General features: G+C 46.3%; 1 protein-coding gene across 2 annotated transcripts in view; it reads right to left on the reverse strand.

Annotated features, from left to right (window-relative positions):
* Positions 1–2569: 2569 nt before the first annotated feature.
* The window catches only part of APLP1 (amyloid beta precursor like protein 1), a 66751-nt gene continuing 48860 nt past the window's right edge, over positions 2570–20460 (reverse strand). The window contains exons 9-17 of one of the 2 annotated variants that reach the window (XM_066606410.1): positions 19835–19993; positions 19609–19737; positions 19423–19522; positions 16283–16417; positions 16091–16114; positions 12510–12580; positions 12350–12409; positions 11884–12027; positions 2570–5370 (exon numbers count right to left, since the gene is read on the reverse strand). In XM_066606410.1, coding sequence (XP_066462507.1) covers positions 5272–5370; positions 11884–12027; positions 12350–12409; positions 12510–12580; positions 16091–16114; positions 16283–16417; positions 19423–19522; positions 19609–19737; positions 19835–19993 — 921 coding nt within the window. In that variant the 3' untranslated portion in view covers positions 2570–5271. The remainder of the gene's footprint in view (positions 5371–11883; positions 12028–12349; positions 12410–12509; positions 12581–16090; positions 16115–16282; positions 16418–19422; positions 19523–19608; positions 19738–19834; positions 19994–20460) is intronic. The other variant, XM_066606412.1, reaches the window with a different exon arrangement.

Genomic DNA, 20460 nt, shown 5'->3' on the forward strand with positions numbered 1-20460 from the left:
AATGTCAGGTAAGTCATTATGTGTAGAAGCGCTCTCACCCTATGGTATGGATTGGATGGGAGAGGTTTCCTTTAATTCTGAGTGCAGCAAAGGGCAACTGTTACTGCTTATACTCTGTAGCACTAGATGTAGTATATCAAGCTGCGCAGTGTGACACCCCCCCCCCCCCCCGACCCCCGACGAAGTTGTCATTTTTCTGCAAAACCCGTCCTGCAGTTCCATCTCAGGCAGATATACAAATGCTGAGAGTTGTGGTGATTAGATGGACGGTCTTGTCACCGGAGCCCCTAAAAGTGGTTCCCCCCCTTGGCCCTTTAAGAGGCTCTCGGAGACTCCTTGTGTGTAGTGACCTCTTCTTCCGCTTGTAGAGCTTGTTGACCACTAGACTCCTCTACGATGCAGAGAAGAGATTTCACCCCGTTCCCAGAGTCTGAGAGGGGCACATTATTGGGATGTGAGAAGCTGGATGGTCGTATCCATGAATCGTCCCCCATCGGGCCGTTCTGACCAGACTGTTAGGAGGTGTTGGGACCAGTGGATGGGGGGCACACAAGGTGACCGGGCTCAGGACCCCCTACCGACCACCAGTAGAGAGGAGTCTGTCCACACTGTTAGAAGGTGTTGGGACCAGTGGATGTGTGAGGACACACAAGGTGACCGGGCTCAGGACCCCCTACCGACCACCAGTAGAGAGGAGGGTCTGACCAGACTGTTAGGAGGTGTTGGGACCAGTGGATGTGTGAGGACACACAAGGTGACCGGGCTCAGGACGCCCCCTACAGACCACCAGTAGGGAGGAGCGTCTGATTGTCCGACAAGCATGAGCAGCCCCAACTGTTTCATTGTTCGCCATCCAGAGACAGGGAGCGCCACCATTACACCCCCTGTGTCTGTCGGAACCATTTCCAGGCTCTTGGCTGAAGGACATTTGGTCTCATAGCGCCCATTACATGTACGGCTTCTGACAACCAAAATAGCCTTAGTTTGCAGTGGTGTATACAAGCTAGAGGCGATACAACAGGGTGCTAGAGACTCTATGCCCCCCCACCCCATATCACATCTTGTATCCAAACTAGAGGTGGTACAGCAGGGTACTAGAGCCTCTATGCCCCCCCCCCCATATCACATCTTGTATCCAAACTAGAGGTGGTACAACAGGGTACAACAGCTTCCATGCCTGCCCATATCACATCTTGTATCCAAGCTCGAGGCAGTACAACAGGGTGCTAGAGCCTCCATGCCATTTGTACCACATCTTGTATCCAAGCTAGAGGAGGTACAACAGGGTACTTGAGCCTCAATGCCCGCTCATATTACATCTTGTACCGCCTCTAGCTTGGATACAACAGGGTACTAGAGCCCCCATGCCAGCCTGTATCACATCTTGTATCCAATCTCGAGGCGGTACAACAGGGTACATGCATAATGATCCCCACATGCACAGGTCTACTACATCCATCCTGACCCCACACAACACAGCGCATTACACACACAGCTGTAGTACATCCATTTTGATTTCCACATCTTACACACAGCTCTGCTACATTGCACATTCATTATGATTCCCACACATCACACACACAGCTCTACTACATCCATCTTGATTCCCACACATTACACACACAGCTCTATTGCATGCATGCTGACCCAACACATCACACACAGAGAACATTACACACACAGCTATACTACATTGTACAGCCATCCTGACCCCACACATCACGCACACAGCACATGACAAACACACAGCTCTGCTGCATGCTAATTCACACACAGACACAGTTTTGCTTTTTCACACATCACAAGATTCCTGGATATAGTGATCACCCCTGTTCATGTGATTCCTGACTACACACACACACACACACACACACACACACACACACACACACACACACACGCAATCACATGATAGTGACGTCACCACAGGTCCTGGTAGTAGCTGCTGTCGGTTTACGCAGTATGCATATATCTATATTACACTCAAGTTCGACACTAACAACCAATGAGGTTGAATCAGACAAGCCAAACAACCAATTAGGTTGCTGGATAGTCCTGAACTTGAGTGTAATATAGATATATGCTCACAGTAGTGACAACACCGTAGGTCCTCCAGTCTATCGGATCTCTTTTACCAAACTGCACAATGGCTCCTCCCACAGCAGTGACGTCACCGCAGGTCCTTCAGCTCACTGGATCTCTATGGTGACGCTAGGTCAGTGTCTTTTGTCAGGACCGCTTAGTTGTGTCTGAGATAATAACGGTTTTGTTGTATTCTCATTTTGTTACTTTTGTCCTCTCCTTTTCAAGAGCCCTAACTGTGTAGTTCTTCTGTCGGTCAGGCTCTGTGTTTTATATATGTTGTAGGACCTTCGATGACATCACCAGAGGGTGGAGCATGAGAAGCACTCACATACTAACTGATAAGTGGCTGTTTGTATTTGATACACTGCTTCTCCTGTCCTGTACGAGGTGTAATTCTGCGTTGTCTGTTTTGCTTGTACACACAACATCACAATTACACACGGTTTCCCCCTCTTTCGGCTCAATATCATTATTTCCACAATCCTTTATTATCTTAAGTTAATATTTATTGATGGTGAGAATTGAAAATACAGCAAAATCGTATCATCATGATTATATTCAGCAGTCGTCATGTCACACTGGCGAACGTAGTGCCCCCCTATGTTCACCCTGAATACACAACGGTGACCCTGCCGGGCACGATGGGTTCTATGTGCACAACCTAATTCAGGCCACAGCTCAGGTGGTTACCCATAGCAACCAATCCATTCTCTTCTAGAACCTGCCCTCAAATGAGACTTGCAATCCAATTGGCTGCTGCTCCTCCAATCAGATTAATGCTGTTATTTTCCACTCTGATTGGAGTAGAATTTCCATAGCAACCAATCAGATTTCAGCTTTCATTTTCCAGGGCAGCTTTAAAGGATGAAAGGAGTGGTTGCCATGGGCAAGGTTGCCAGATTTTGCTCTGCCCTTTCCACCTGAGGCCTGGCCTCCTGGTCATTGTATTCACATGTTAACGAGTACAGTAATTAACATGCACTGTATAATTTACAGGCCCCGCCTCTTCACTCCATGACTGTATTTACAAGAACCATTTACCAGGCATGCCCAATGATCAAGCATTAAGTTTTATTGGTCGTCAGTGAGCAAATGGTCCCTCTTGTTTCGGTGTTTTGCGATGTGTTCGCCGTACGGAGTCAACTTTTAAAAGTGTTTTCGTCTCGCTTTCCTGGTAATTTACGGACGGGCGGATCGATCCGGTCGTTATTTGTAAATTCTACGACAGACATCATGCTTGTAGCCACGAGGACATGGTAATCAGCTGGATGAGTTAGTGACGGGATTAGGAAGCAAAAAACGTCAACCACAGCCCTCGGCCTGAGTCACATGGGCTATTCTACTTGGTGGCGCGACCACGCGAAAAAAGCCATTAGAGCAATTACAGTATTTGGTGGTCTTATGCCAAATTTTGGAAAATGCGCACTACCAATACCCAAAATAATTATGTTCCTAATGAACAAAAAAAACCAATCTGGCTAATTTTGGTGTGTTCCGGAAATTCCTGCCATTGCACATTACAATATAGTCTACTTTACGTTTTTTTGTAGTTTTTTAGGGGGAGGGGGACGTTTTTTCATAAGACTGACCCTCAAGGCTGAGCGAACGGAACAAAATAGACCGGCTCCACTCCCTCCTCCCATTTGTTAGTGGTGACTTTTGGCAAAAATCGGACATAACGATGATATTGGTGCGGTTACCGATTTTACGTGGGCCGGTAGACTTTTCCCTAATGGCTAATGTGGTTAAGAACCGCTAGTCAGATGTGATTTTTTTTTTTTTTTTACAACGCTAACAACTAAACTCTAGTCTTGTGCAGTAGTCGTATCATGAGAAAGGTGGACAGTATATAGAATCGAGATGAAAGAAAACGGCTAAAATGCGTATGTACAGATGTATATACAACACATCTCCAGCACGCCTGGCACTTTAGACACGCGGCCAGATCCGTCGGTACGTAATACAATTATTCACAGGGCAAAGAGGGGCTTATTATGGAACGCCGCTGCCTTTTGGAAAAAAAAAATATCCATATCCTAGTACACCCCCGACTATGGTAGCGGCAGCCATTTTTGTGCTCGCGACCAATAGCGGGGCACTTGTTGAATTAATTCCCTAGTAAATCATGCCATAATTGACTAATCGCCAGAGTCGTGGCCTAATAACAGGACTTTTTTTCAGGATTTTTAAAAAAATTCACTGCTTAAAGGGGAACTCCATCCTGCGCCCATTGATCTTCATTGCTGGTACGTTGTGACTGCAGAGGAAAAAAAAAACGCAGTTTTCGACAGTGATTTTTTTTTTTTTTTACGACGGCCCTTCCCATCTCGTTCAGGTCTGTGTGGAATTAAAATGAGGTCTATGACTACCTGGTTGTCACGGATATTCTCACCCCAAGGCAGCTAGCTAGATTACAGAATAGCACCGCCGACTGGTGATGACGAGACTTTTTTTTTTTCTATGGAGTTGCCCTTTAAATGCAAATTAACTATTGAGAAAAGGTTAAAAAATCAGTAAATGGCAGGAAGGGCTGATGGTCAGTGTGGAGATAAATATGACCTGCGGCACGACATTGGAAGGTTGCTACGATTTTTGGTGTGCAAGCACCCCACCACGTAGGACTCGGAAAGTAAATAAATTACGAAGCAGCAGCGAATGATTGTGTGGGGTGTGATACAATTGGACGCTGATGACACGCGCTGATCCTCAGTGTTTGCTGCGATGCAATGCTGGTCTCGCTGATGGATATTAGGGCCAGGGAAGGGTTTCGGCGCAACTCAATGTCGGTGGGGGTGGGTGGAGGGAGGGGGCGTTCTAGCTGAGAGATATCCCACAACGAGAGGTTAATGCTGAATGGTCTCTTTTCCCTTCTCAGTCATAAATAATTTAAGTGCATTTACAGGGGAGAGAGACGAAAACGTTAACCTGTTGTGCTCAGCGCAGTATCATACGGTTTTTCGGGTGGTTGGTTTGAGACGATCAATCCTGATGCCACAGTGGATACAGTTCTTATACCCTGCAACATTGTTCCTGCGGGAGCAGATAATCCGGCTGTTCAGTCGCTCCCTATTTAGTAAATATTCCCTGTATACCTGTGTCCCCACCCCCAACCCCCTTTTTTTTGTACCTCCCCTGAAGTAAAGCCCCTCCCCCTGTGCCCAAAATAATAGAACCCAGCCTCGTTGCTCAGTTGTTCTCTTCAAGGTATCTGTAAGTTGGGTTTTCGTAACCTTGGTTCTGCATCTTACTCAGGTGCTTGTCTTCGGGGGTCCTGGACGCTTCCACCTGTGTAGTAAAAGGGGATGGTAACACAAAGAGCTGGACGAATCTACATTTATAAGGGTCCCTAAGATACACCCCCCCTCCAAAATCTCTCCAAACTGTGGCTCTCTAGCGGTTGCGGAAATACAAGGGGGAGTCAAAAAGCCGAATCCAGCGCTCTATCTCACTACTGGTGTCCTATACTGGTGCCTCAGCTTCCCGGCTGGTAATCACTCACTGGCACTGATGGCAGTGTGTGCACCAGAGATCTTCCTCCCCTGACCGCTTTTTGTTGGTTATGCTGGAAGAAAGATGTGGAGGCTCTGGGTGCACACACTTCTGACCGCAGCAGCGCCGAGAGGAGGAACAGCGGCGCTCTGAAGACCGAGAGGGGTGAGTATATCGGTTTCAGGGGGTCACTATTAATACTTGGCCCCAATATTAAAAGTGCCCCCCACATCAGCCCCAATAGTAACAGTGACCCCTATATCGGCCCCAAGTAGTAATAGCAACCCCAAGGAGTAGTAGCTGGGAACCGAAAACAGGGGAGCGCTGACAACTGGAAGCCTACAGAGGAGGTAAGGGGGAGCGCCGCATAGTATGAAATCAGTCATAGTCCGCACCATTGGTGTAGGATTTTGACCTTTTTTTGGATGCGGAAATGCTGCAGAATTTGCTCCCTGTCTATTTTAAAACAGCCCTGTACTTTTTATAATCACAGAAGTAAAATCATATGTTGTGATAAGTCCCGCCCCTGACCACACCCCTTTGTCCCACTTTGAACCTGTGAAAATCTGGTCATCTTAGTAAAACCCAATTGCAAATTTGAAGAGCGGCACATGAGAAGCAGAAACCCGCTTTGCATGTCTCTAAGTGCCGTGCTGCTATAGAAGGAAACGTAAGTACTGTTGGCACGGCCTGCGCAAAAGCGTATTTAAAAGGGGGCCCAACACGGATCGGTGCCTGAATCTGCTACAGATAAGGGCGGGTAACTTCCATAACAGCAGCGATCCCGCGGGGCTTTGGCCCGCATCACAAAGGCACATTTGTGCACAATGAGCGGAGAATAGAGCCATTCAATGGGTTTGTTCGTATGTCCGTATTTTGAGCGTGCTTTTCGATTGGACAAAAAATAACACCGCATGCTCCTACTTTCCTGTGTATCTGCGCACCAAAAGTCCCCATATAAGTCAATGGGGTGTGCGCCAATGTACATGCAATACGCCTGGAGATGCGTGATATGCTGCGTAATTAGGCTGGAAAGAGACAACATCTGGAACTCAGACTAATTGGCCATTGCAATCGGCACATCTGTTTGTAGCACGCCTTGCGGGCGGAAAAAGTACGGTAAAATACGCCGATGCGCTCGCAAAAAAAATGTTCAGTCTGAAAATACGCTGTGCTCAGCCGCGTGCAAATATGCATACGCTCGTGTGGAGGGGGCGTAGAGAGATGTGGAAAGCAGATTTCCTCTTCTCACATTCCACTCTTTAATTTTGTAATTGGGTCATACACTCTCTCTTATAGGGGCCACAACACAAAATTGACATCCATGTTCCGGGGCCGTTTGCCGTCCCATCATGTAGTGCATCCATTCCTTCCTATTCAAGTACACTCCTGGTATCTCAGTATAGGACTGCATCAGGTTTCTGGCTGCACCCTGTATAACGCCCAGTATGTCTGCAGGGCATGCTACAAGTCATAGTCTTGTCACAGCTGGATAGCCATGGACCACAGTACCACCTAATAAACAGCTTGTGGGCTGACATGTATGATTCCTGCAGTTTGCCTGGTATGTACTAACATACACCGCTCAAGAGCATGTCAGAAACACACATCCTCACAGTAAAGCCCCGGGTCACTTACACTTCAGGGATATCAGTCTGTCCGGTTAGTAAGCAGTAGGAATTGTGAATCAGGTTCACCTGCTCTGGTGTAAATGAAAGTGACAACAGGAGCGCCGGAGGGGTGACAGCAAGACCCCCGAAAAAAGGAATGGAGACAATTCCACTCTCCTTCTTGGCTGATCCTTCTCTAGTACTGAGTATTGTTGGTGTCCTTGTCACTACTGGTGGCATGAGGCGGTACTTGCAGCCCAATCAGGTTGTACAGGTAGTCCTGCTCCTCCGAGTAGGTTTGCTCTGTCTCCCAGCAGTCTCAAGAGCATGGAGGTAAAAAAAAAACGGCTTGGTATTGTGTTAATCAGTAGAGCAAATTGGGATTGTTCTCAGCAAGTGAAAACAAATAATCTTGTAGATATGATACCTTTTAATGGCAAAATACAAAAATACATGATGTTACAGCAAGCTTTCCAACCTACTCAGGGTTCTTCCTCAGGCTTATGGAGTAGATCTGAAGAAACATATATATGATATATATGAAGAGGCACAGACATAGTGTGATTAATCTGCACTCAAAACAATAGCAGAACTGGATGAGTAGAGGAGTAAATACTGAATTAGTCCACTGATAAGGCATTTGAACGTTTTATGGTTTCTACGTTTGTGTTAGGGGGTCACCAGGCCAGAGTGTTATCTCTGCTCCAGATTTCTCATTCTCCAATGATGCATGAAGCCCCCTCAGAGGTTCATTCTGGTCTTGAAAGTGTCAAAGATGATTATAAACTTGTGCTCCCAAATTCTTCTATGACGTTGAGATTTAAAGTTGCCTTCTAATATAGTAACTTTCATATGTTCTATGTTGTGTCTGTGACTAGAGAAATGCTCGGCCACAGCCAATTCTGTCTTTCTCTCTTTACTCGTGTGGCGATGAAATCTCATCCTCACTTTGAGTTTTGTCCTCTTTCTCCATCATAAAGGACCCCAACAGGACATTTACTGCACATGATTAGGTACACAACATTGGACGGGGAACATGTGAATGTCCCCGGCATCTTATAGTCCTGCTGTGTGTTGGGGATTTGTATCCTGTCCGTGGTCCGTACATGTCAGCAGGTCTTACAGCTCCTTGCATTACACGGAAAAGTTATTTTTTGTGTGTCAGAGGGTAATGCACTCCTGATTATAAAGTTCCTAAAATTAGGAGGTTGCCTGTAACACAGAAGGTGAGGATCTGGGAATATGGTTATCAGACGGTCATCCTTGTTCAGGGTATGGTGGAGTTTCTTTGCGGTTTTCCTTAGTATCTCTAGTTGTGGATTGTAGGTCACTACTAGAGGTACACGATTGATTGTTTCTTTCCTTCGATGTGTATTGGAGTAGTTGACTTCTGGGTATCCTGGTGGCTCTGGTCATTTGGTCATCAATTGAGGTGGGATGGTAGCCCTGATTTACAAATGCTCTTTTAAGGTGGTATAGATGTTCCTCTCTGTCTGTTGAGTTGGAGCAGATCCGGTTGCATCTGATGGCCTGGCTGTAGACTATAGACTTTTTGATGTGTTTGGGATGGAAACTGTCCTATCTGAGGTATGTGGGCCGATCAATCGGTTTCCGGTATAGGGATGTCTGTATTGAGTTGTTTGAAATTTTTATGGTGGTCTCCAAAAAGTTGATTCCTGTATCAGGTATACTCGTACTCAAGGTGTACCAGGCAGGCGGTCAGTCCATATATGCACTCAAAAACAACAAGGAGATCACAATTAAGCCTGCGGATAAGGGTGGTGCTATAGTCCTCATGAATACTTCAGACTACACGAAAGAAGCAGACAGACAGCTGACGGACACTAGATACTACATCAGACTGGATCAAGACCCCACTTAAAAACATATGAGGAAATTGAGAAGGGTCATCAGAAGCCTGTCTGTGGTCTCCGCAAAACTTTTGGACTTGATACCCAGGGTTGGTATATTGTACATGCTTTCCAAACTACACAAAGTGGCAACCCAGGGAGGCCAATTATCTCAGGTGTGGGAACCCTCACTGAAGGAATCTCAGGATGAGTAGACTGTATTCTCAAACTACTGGGGAGAAATACAGCCAGTTACTTGCAGGACACCACAGACCTACTGAACACACTGTCAACCATAGGTCCCATCCTTGCCACCATGGATGTGGAATCCTTATATTCCAACATCCTGCACGAAGATGGACTGACCGCCTGCCAGGCACACCTTGAGGCCAATGGGGTTGCCTCTGAATCTGTGTTACAACTCACAAGATTCATCCTCACACACAATTATTTGTCCTTTGGCAAAGAGATATTCCTGCAACTCACCGGAACCGCCATGGGCAGTAAAATGGCACCGCAATATACCAACTTTTCCATGGCAAAACTGGCGAGTGACTTTCTGGCCTCCTGCCCCAGCAAACCATTGGCCTACTTCCGCTACATTGATGACATCATGATCATCTGGACCCACACCGAACAAGAACTAATAAAATTCCATGAGAGATTCAATGCATTCCCCCCCACCATAAAACTGACATTAAGCTACTCATATACAGAAATAAACCTTTTGGGCACCACCATGAAAATTTCAAACAACTCAATACAGACATCCCTATGCCGATTGATCGGCCCATATACCTCAAAAGGACAGTTCCCATCCTAAACACATCAAAATGTCCATAGTCTACAGCCAGGCCATCAGATACAACCAGATCTGCTCCAACCCAACAGACAGAGAGGAACATCTATACCATCTTAAAGGAGCATTTATAAATCAGGGCTACCATCCCACCTCAATTGATGACCAAATCACCAGAGCCACCAGGATACCCAGAAATCAACTACTCCAATACAAGGAGAAGGAAGGAAACAATCAATCGTGTACCTCTAGTAGGGACCTACAATCCACAGCTAGAGGTACTGAGGAAAACAGCAAGGAAACTCCACCATACCTACACAAGGATGACCGTCTGATAACCATATTCCCGGACCCTCCGCTTCTGTGTTGCAGGCAACCTTCATCTCTGAGGAGCTTTATAATCAGGAGTGCATTGTCCTCTGACACACAAAAAAGAACTTATCCCTGTAAGGTAAGGAGCTGTAAGACCTGCTGACATGTACTGACTGCGGACAGGATACGGATCCCCAACACACAGCAGGACTATAAGATCCCGAGGACAGTCACATGTTCCATGTCTGATGTTGTGTACCTGATCCTGGGCAGTAAATGTCCTGTTGGGGTCCTTTATGTTGAAGCAAGAGGACAAAACTGAAAGCGAGGATGAGATCCCATCGCCACACGATTAAGGAGAGAATGTCAGAATTACCTGTGGCCGAGCACTTTTCCAGTCACGGACACAACATAGAATATATAAAAGTTACATTAAAAGACAACTTTAAATCTCAACATCACAAAAGAATTTGGGAGTACACGTTTATAACAATCTTTGACACTGTCAAGAGAGACATCAACATCTCAAGAGGCGAGGAGATTATGAGAAATCTATAGCAGTGATAACACTCTGGCCTGGTGACCCCCTAAAGGCCCTTTTACATGGGCCGATAGTCTTGTAAACCACCGTACGAGCGCTGACGTCACCGATATAGTAGTCAGCTCTCATGCAGAGCATTTAAACTGAAAGAGTTGCCACTGGCTCACAGGCTTCCTGGCCGCTTCTTGCGCAGTGCTTCACTTCCTATGGAAAGCGCGGATTGAGGGGCATTTACACAGGATGAGAAGCCGGCGAGCTAATGAATTTTTTTAAGCCAACTGAAAAGTCAGCTTAAACAACCGCGAACGACAAGTGAGCAATTGTTTTGCATTCACACTGAACGATTATCACTCAATTTCATTCAATTGAACAAATTTTGAGCAATAATCGTTACATGTCAATGGACCTTAAGACCAAATTAGGGACCATAAAACTTTCACATCCCTCATCAGTGAACTAATTAAGTATTTACGTCTCTACTCATCCTGTTCTGGTATTGTTTTAAGTGCAAATTAATCACACAATGTCTGTGCCCTTTCATATGTATGTATATATATGCATGCCTCTTCGGATCTATTCCATTATGCTTGATGAAGAACCCTGAGAGGTTTGAAAGCTTGCTGTAACACCATGTATTTTTGTTAGCCATTAAAAGGTATCATATCTACAAGATTACTTGGTTTCTCTTGCTGAGAACAATCACAAGAGCATGGAGCAGATACCAGGACGGGGCTGTTAATAGAGTAGAGCTAGGCAGGACTTAAGAGGGGCATCAAGACTGGAGGAACGCTGCCAGAAGCCTACAAAATGACCTCCAGTGGGCTAGTGACCAAACTGTCATACACCTAAGTCCATGGAGGTGGCATTAACGCCCGACGTCCTCTAGTTGGACCTGTGCTCACAGACCAACACCGTGCAGCTCAGTTAGTATTCGCCAGAGAACATCAGAATTGGCAGGTCCACCATTGGTGCCCCACTCTGTTGACAGATGAGAGAAGGTCACACTGAGCACATGTGACATGCGTGAAGGAGCCTGGAGATGATGGAGATCATCAAGAACCAACATGTGATTTAAGAGTTTCCTTCATGATTTTGAGCAGCGTAATACTGCTACTCAGTCTCCGTGCTACAATGACTAAAGAGCCCTCGGGGTGCCCTCCAGCCATTGAACGTTACAAGATCATTGAGACATCTCACCTCTATAATCCCATGGCTGATGGTCCCATAGGGCTTGCGTCTGATGAGAAGTAGGCTGATGATTATAACCATTGCCACGGCAACCGCCACCACCAACAGACCAATCAAAGCTCCTCGGTTAAACGTGACCAGGGTGTCCGGTTCCTGTAGGATAAATCTTTACTGAATTACTGCTAAACTAATGAACGTGGCATCTCTAAGACGGTGGGAATTTATCGGCATATGTGTTTAATCAGATTGGATTGGACAAGGTGTATGGATGGCCTTACACTTGCAATAGTTATTATATATAGAGGACATTCTAATTAGGCCAGGTTTTCCAACATTCTGGAGTATCTTAAAGGGGAAGTCCATCCTAAAATAATTCGTGAATCTCTGATGATTCAGAAGACCCTTAAATGATTTTACATAAGACAATGTATATTCAGGACCACCAGCAGGGGGAGAACACTTGTGCTCTACTTACTAGTTCATCGCGTTGGATGTCTTCAGATTGATAGTGGACCTGCTTTACTGACCCATTATCCTAAATGAGAGGAGCACCATTAGTCATTCCCCGGGCCAAATTTCCCTACAGTATGCCTTATATATGGATCTTATAGATATAGACTATAAGGGGGCCTCACCTTCTGTCCTGGGAAAGTAATTGTCCGCTCACTAGGAGGAAAATCTGAGTACATGTCCCAGACTGCTGAGCCTGCAGGAAACATAAGATGAGACGGTCTTAATGGGATATAGAGCATATGGGAGTTCACAGATAAAAATACTGCTAATAGGAACAGCGCTGTGGCCCACAGCAACCAATTATATACCGCCCTACTGAAACCACATTGATCAAAGTCACTAAACATCTGCTAACTGGCAAAAGCCTTACATACTGCTCAGTGCTCCTCATTCTACATTAACCCGTCCTCCTGCTTATAGACCTGTCATCCTCCTTCTAATAACTCTGTGCTCCTCCTTCTAGACTGGTCCTCCTCCTTCTACATTAACCTGTCCTCCTGCTTATAGACCCGACCTCCTCCTCCTACATAGCTCTGTGCTCCTCCTTCTGAACCCGACCCCCTGCTCCTACATTACTCTGTGCCTCTCCTTCTAGACCCGACCTCCTCCTCCTACATTACTCCGTGCCTCTCCTTCTAGACCCGACCTCCTCCTCCTACATTACTCTGTGCTCCTCCTTCTAGACCTGACCTTCTCCTTCTACATTACTCTGTGCCTCTCCTTCTGAACCCGACCCCCTGCTCCTACATTACTCTGTGCTCCTCCTTCTAGACCCGACCTCCTCATCCTACATTACTCTGTGCCTCTCCTTCTAGACCCGACCTCCTCCTCCTACAATACTCTGTGCTCCTCCTTCTAGACCCGACCTCCTCCTTCTACAATACTCTGTGCTCCTCCTTCTAGACCCGACCTCCTCATCCTACATTACTCTGTGCCTCTCCTTCTAGACCCGACCTCCTCCTCCTACAATACTCTGTGCTCCTCCTTCTAGACCCGACCTCCTCCTTCTACAATACTCTGTGCTCCTCCTTCTAGACCCAACCTCCTCCTTCTACATTACTCTGTGCTCCTTCTTCTAGACCCGACCTCCTCCTCCTACAATACTCTATGCTCCTCCTTCTAGACCCGACCTCCTCCTCCTACATAGCTCTGTGCTCCTCCTTCTGAACCCGACCCCCTGCTCCTACATTACTCTGTGCCTCTCCTTCTAGACCCGACCTCCTCCTCCTACATTACTCCGTGCCTCTCCTTCTAGACCCGACCTCCTCCTCCTACATTACTCTGTGCTCCTCCTTCTAGACCTGACCTTCTCCTTCTACATTACTCTGTGCCTCTCCTTCTGAACCCGACCCCCTGCTCCTACATTACTCTGTGCTCCTCCTTCTAGACCCGACCTCCTCATCCTACATTACTCTGTGCTCCTCCTTCTAGACCTGACCTTCTCCTTCTACATTACTCTGTGCCTCTCCTTCTGAACCCGACCCCCTGCTCCTACATTACTCTGTGCTCCTCCTTCTAGACCCGACCTCCTCATCCTACATTACTCTGTGCCTCTCCTTCTAGACCCGACCTCCTCCTCCTACAATACTCTGTGCTCCTCCTTCTAGACCCGACCTCCTCCTTCTACAATACTCTGTGCTCCTCCTTCTAGACCCGACCTCCTCCTTCTACATTACTCTGTGCTCCTTCTTCTAGACCCGACCTCCTCCTCCTACAATACTCTATGCTCCTCCTTCTAGACCCGACCTCCTCCTTCTACATTAACCTGTCCTTCTGCTTCTAGACCTGACCTCCTCTTTCTACATTACTCTGTGCCTCTCCTTCTAGACCGATCTTCCTCCTTCTACATTAACCTGTCCTGCTGCTTCTAGACCCGACCTCCTCCTCCTACATTACTCTGTGCCTCTCCTTCTGGACCCGACCTCCTGCTTCTACATTACTCTGTGCACCTCCTTCTAGACCTGACCTCCTCCTCCTACATTACTCTGTGCCTCTCCTTCTAGACCTGACCTCCTCCTCCTACATTACTCTGTGCCTCTCCTTCTAGACCTGACCTCCTCCTCCTACAAAAAGTGAACAAACGAACTCTGACCTTGTTCGCTCATTCAAACAATATATCGGTTGGTGTAAACGGACCCTTGGTTCCTCTTACATTACTCTGTGCTTCTTCTCCTTCTAGATCTGTCTTCTTCCTTCTACATTATTCTGTGCTCCTTCCTCCCTTTAGACCTGTCCTCTGCCTTCTACACTACCTTGTGCATCGCCTTCTAGACCTGTCCTCCCCTTTCTATATTATTCTAGATCTGTCTTTCTCCTTCTACATTACCATGTGCTCCTGCTTCTAGACCTGTCCCCCTCCTACATCAATCTTTGCTTCTTTTTCTAGACCTGTCATTTTCCATTACCCTGTGCTCCTCCTTCTAAACATGTCCTCCACTTTCTTCATTACTCTGTGATCCTCCTTCAAGACCTTTCTGCCTCCTTTAAAGTAACTTTGTGCTTCTTGTAGATATGTTGTCTGCTTTGGACACCGTTGACCATGCTCCCATTGTAAACTCTCTCCGTCCTTGTCTTTAGAGTCTTGGTCTTTTTCTGAATCTCCTCATACCTCACTGACCGAGCATATAGTCCCTCCCGCTCCCACACCACCTACTCTTTCTGTTTGGGGTTTCTCAAGGCTCAGTCCTAGATCCCCTACTCTTCTCCGTCTATATCTCTGGCCAAGGACAGCTCATACAATCCCATGACTTCTACTACCACTTTTATGCTGATGACACTCACATCTACCTCTTTGGCCCAGATGTTACCTCACTGCTATCCATAATCCCAAATTATCTATCAGCTAATATATATCTTCCTTCTCCTCCCACCTACTAAAACGCAATACAGAGAAAACCAAGATCATCTTCTTTCCTTCATCTCACTCCATACCTCTAACAGAGCAGTTAATAGCTCCACACTTTCCCCAGTCTCACATGTTGGGTGCCTTGGGGTACCCTTTGATTCCGCTCTGTCTTTAAAATCGTACATATAAGACCTCGCCACCTCTTGCCGCCTCCAACTAAAAAACATTTCTCAAATCCTCTTTTCCCCGCCTCGAGTCAGTAAGATGCTAGTGTGTGCCCTCATCATCTCCCGCCTAGACTACTGCGACATCCTCCTCTGTGGCCTTCCATCCAGCACTCTTACCCTTCCATCCACCTTCAATTCTGTCACCTGGCTAACTCAGCCTCTCCCCTCATTACTCCTTCACTGGATGCCACAGTCCAACCAATCCAGCTCAAGATATTGTCAATGACATACAGGGCGGTCCACAACCTCTGCATTCCATAATCTCGGCCCTAACACCTCCCCATGTCTAGTCTCCTATATACAACCCTCCATATATCTATAACCTAATCTCCTGATACCTCTCCACAATGAAACTCCTATATACAACCTGTCCCCTCCATACATTTCTGATCTAATATCCCGATACGTCGCACAAGTAATCTCCTATATACAACCTGTCCCCTTTATACATCTTTGACCTAATATCCTGATTACCCCCACATGTAACATCCTATATACAATCTGCCCCCTCCGTTCATCTCCGGCCATGGACCACACCACTGCTATCTGTGTTAGAACCAATGGGCAGCAGATGGGCGCTCGAGGCTGCAGAAGAGGTTTAAAGAGACAGACGCACAACCCAAGCACTGACCTTTCCGTTCTATCTGCTGGGAGTCTGATGAGCCGTCCCCCAAAAGGCAAAAAGTAACAAGGAGACAAAGCAAGCAGAGAAGACAAAGAGAAAGAAAGAAAATATTCATAAGAGACAACACAAACTCAAGAGACAGCCAAGAAAAGGGAAATGAGCCAGGAAGACCGGCAGACAGGGCTTCAGCCGCCTCACCCTCTCCTTGAGACGTCTCGGCAGAGTTTTGGGGGGGAACTCTCATCTCGGGGTAGTCGCTGTCTTCGTTCAGCTTCTTTTGTGTGGAGCTCAGGAGGTCGCTGGCTCCCACCCATTCTGTGCGCAGCCAACTCTCTGCAAAAATGTCAGAAATCCAACTTTATTAGAGAGCTTTTCTGGTTTATGGAAATTCTGTGTATTTGTTATGAAACGGGACTTTGTCATTTGCTTTGTGTGGTTCAGTTCCTGACATGTTCAAGATCTCTGCTGGCTGTTGGTGAATGACAACATCCTTGTTTTCATCCTGGGGCTGAAAATCTGTGCTGCTCTCAAACTTCTCATAGTTGAAAGTTTGTGTCAGTTGTATCCAGTCTAGACACAGTCCTCTGCGCTGTGAACAGCCTGGACTCCAGACTGATACATGGTACCTGCACTGACACATTGTAACAAGCTAGCAGGACAGCAGAGAGATGTGTGCTGCTGATCCGTTTACTCCATAGAGGATTGTCTAGACTGGATACGGTGTAACTTCTGGCTCTGAACCATTGGACCATGTGCCTTGCTGAGTCCTATGACTCGGTTTCATATGTTATCAGTACTGGGGCTAGGAATGCCACGTATGGGTGCTGTATGTATGATATGGTGGTGATGTATGTGTGATAACAAGGTGCTGTATGTGCGATATGGAGGTCAAGTATGTGTACTGTATGTGTGATATGTAGGTCATGTATGTGTACTGTATGTGTGGTATAAGGGTGCTGTATGTGTACTATGGAGGTCATGTATGTGTGATATGGAGGTGCTGTATGTGTGATATGTAGGTCATGTATGAGTGGTATAAGGGTGCTGTATGTGTACTGTATGTATGATATGGAGATTCTGTATGTGTACTATGAAGCTATTGTGTGTGCACTGTACGTGTGATATGAAGGTATAGTACTGTATACTGTATGTACGCTATGGAGGTGCTGTATGTGTGATATGGAGATGCTGTATGTGTGATATGTAGGTCATGTATGAGTGGTATACGGGTGCTGTATGTGTACTGTATGTATGATATGGAGATGCTGTATGTGTACTATGAAGCTATTGTGTGTGCACTGTACATGTGATATGAAGGTATAGTACTGTATACTGTATGTACGCTATGGAGGTGCTGTATGTGTACTGTATATGTGATATGGAGGTGCTGTATGTGTGATATGGAGATGCTGTATGTGTGATATGTAGGTCATGTATGTGTACTGTATGTGCGGTATAAGGGTGCTGTATGTGTGATATGTAGGTCATGTATGTGTGCTGTATGTATGATATGAAGGTACAGTATTATATGTACTCTATGTGCCATGAAAATGTTGTATGTGTACTGTATGTATGATATGGAGGTGCTGTATGTGTGATATGTAGGTCAAATTGTATGATATGTAGGTCATGTATGAGTGGTATAAGGGTGCTGTATGTGTACTGTATGTATTATATGGAGATGCTGTATGTGTACTATGAAGCTGTTGTGTGTGCACTGTACATGTGATATGAAGGTATAGTACTGTATACTGTATGTACGCTATGGAGGTGCTGTATGTGTACTGTATATGTGAAACTAATATTTTGCATTAAGTATCCACACTCTTTGGTATGACACTTGGTATTTAGCTCCGGGGGCTCCCATTTCTCTTGATAATCTCTGAGATGTTTATACACCTTGATTGGAGTCATCTGTGCTAAATTCAGAAAAGAAACCCCCTGTCTATATAAGGTCTCACAGCTCACAATGCATATCAGAGACAAAACCAAGCCACGAGGAGGAAAGAACTGTCTGTAGAGCTCAGAGACAGGATTGTGTGGCGGCACAGATCTGGAGAAGCTACAAAAAGCATTTCTGCTGCACTGAAAGTTCCCAAGAGCCCAGCGGCCTCCGTGATTCTTACATGGAAGAACAACAACCAGGACTCTTCATAGAACTGCCGACCCACCAAACTAAGTCATCGGGGGAGAAGGGTCTCGGTAAAACAGGTGACCCAAAAGTCACTGAACTCCAAAGGTCTTGTGTGCAGATGGGAGAAACTTCCAGAAGGTCAACCATCACTGCAGCCTCCACCAATCTGGGCTTTATGGCAGAGCGGCCAGAAAGAAGCCTCCTCAGAGACCTAAAAGCCGCCTGGAGTTACAAAAAAGCATCTAAAGGACCTCAGACTGCGAGAAACAAGATTCTCTGCTCTAAGTGTTCTGTCAGGAGGAAACCAGGCGCTGCTCATCACCTGCCCAATACCATCCCTACAGGGAAGCCTGTGGCAGACTGGGCAGAAGGGTCACCCTCCAACAGGACAATGACCCTAAGACCACAGCCAAGTCAAGACGAGGGGCTTAGGGACAACTCTGTAAATGTCCGTGAGTGACCCGGCCAGAGCCCTGAACCCAATGGGACATCTCTGGAGAGACTTGAATATGGCTGTCCACAACCGGCCCCCAATCCAACCTGCCAGAAAGCAGAAAATCCCCAAATCCAGATGTGCAAACCTTGTGGCATCATAGCCAGGAATACTGGAGGCTGGATTCACTGCCCAAAGGGCTTCAACAAGGTGCTAAGTACGGGGGAGGGGGGGGACTTATGTCCATGCGAAATAGTAGTTTTTCATTTTTAAAAGATTTACAAAGATTTCCACCATTCCGTTGTCACTTTGTCATTATGGGGTACTGAGTGCAAAATGATGGCGAAAACTGGAATATTTTTTAAATTTGCACAACATAACAAAATGTAAAAAGTGAAAGGGGCTGAAGACTTTCCGAGCCCGCGGTATGTGTACTATGTCGGTGCTGAGTGCTTTCACCAACAATGATGTGCACCATGAAGTTGATATATAAGTAGTCTGTGGGTACCATATGGTAATCATAAGGGTGCTGTATGTAAATGGTGAATGTGTGGTATGAAGGGGTTATATAGGTACTATGTGTGCTGTATAGATATGTGGGTTCTGTATATATAATGTTAGTGCTTATACAATGAGATACCATGTATTACGGTACGAGAGTGCTGTATGTATATTACTTAGTTGCCGCATGTGTACTATATCTAGTTGCCTTATAGTCGGAGGTCTACCGTGTGTTGTATACCGATAGCCCTAGGCAGAACGCTCACTCACCGATCTGCTCACGGAGCTCCGGAGTCAGCTGGGGGTTCCGGTACAGCAGAGATAGAGACTGGTTGACTCGCTCCTCAATGACACGGAGGTGGGTGAGGACCTGAAGAAGAGACCACACCATAATGACTGACAGAGGTGATGCCAGAGAAAGCCAACGAAGACAAAAGAAGGATCGGCCATCGGTACCTGGAACTGAATGGTCTCTGCTCGGTCAGGTTCTGCGCTGCTGACGTGCTGGTAGTGACGCACCGTGTGGCGCTGGTCTTTCTGCTCCGCATGGATGTATTTCTTCAGGGCCAGCAGAACCTTCTCCGGCTGCTCAAAATCAGACACAAAACAAGGTTAGGATTATCGCCTGTTGTAGAAAGAAAATCACCAAAGATCTGAAGAAGACAGAGAAGGAGGGGCTTACATCTAAGGGTGTGGTCTGTACACTGGCCAAGTAGTTCTCCAGTGCCGCTCTACGGTTATCATTGAGAGCTGCAACCACCCGACCCAGATGTGTCTCCACCAAGCGCTGGCGTTGAGCTGAAATCTGACTCTCCAGAGTTTGTAAGATTGATTGAAAATGCTGAAAAGAGATGAATGACAATAAGCAATCTATTACCTCACATACACCGATCCGTCGGACATAAAACCAGCGAGAGGGGAAATGACTACTAAGACTTAGCATAGGAAATGCTGGGATGTTTATTGCATGGCTGCTTTGGTATAGAGCAGTTTTCCCAGCTATTTCATAACTTTTTTAAAATAAAAATGAATTTTTTACCATGGGGCACCCCGATCAAAAAGTTTTGTTTTTTTTTACTTTCTTTTTGCTGCAAAACTCTGCATGCAGATCCATCTCAGGTAGATCTGTAAATGATGGGAGTTGTGGTGATTAGATGGACGGTCTTGTCACCGGAGGCCCTAATAGTGGTTCCCCCCTTGGCCTATAAGAGGCTCTTGGAGGCTCCTTGTGTGTAGTGACCTCTTCTTCCGCTTGTAGAGTTTGTTGACCACTAGATGCCTCTACAACGCAGAGAAGAGATTTCACCC

This window comes from Eleutherodactylus coqui, chromosome 6 (genome assembly GCF_035609145.1).
Source record: "Eleutherodactylus coqui strain aEleCoq1 chromosome 6, aEleCoq1.hap1, whole genome shotgun sequence".
NCBI lineage: Eukaryota > Metazoa > Chordata > Amphibia > Anura > Eleutherodactylidae > Eleutherodactylus > Eleutherodactylus coqui.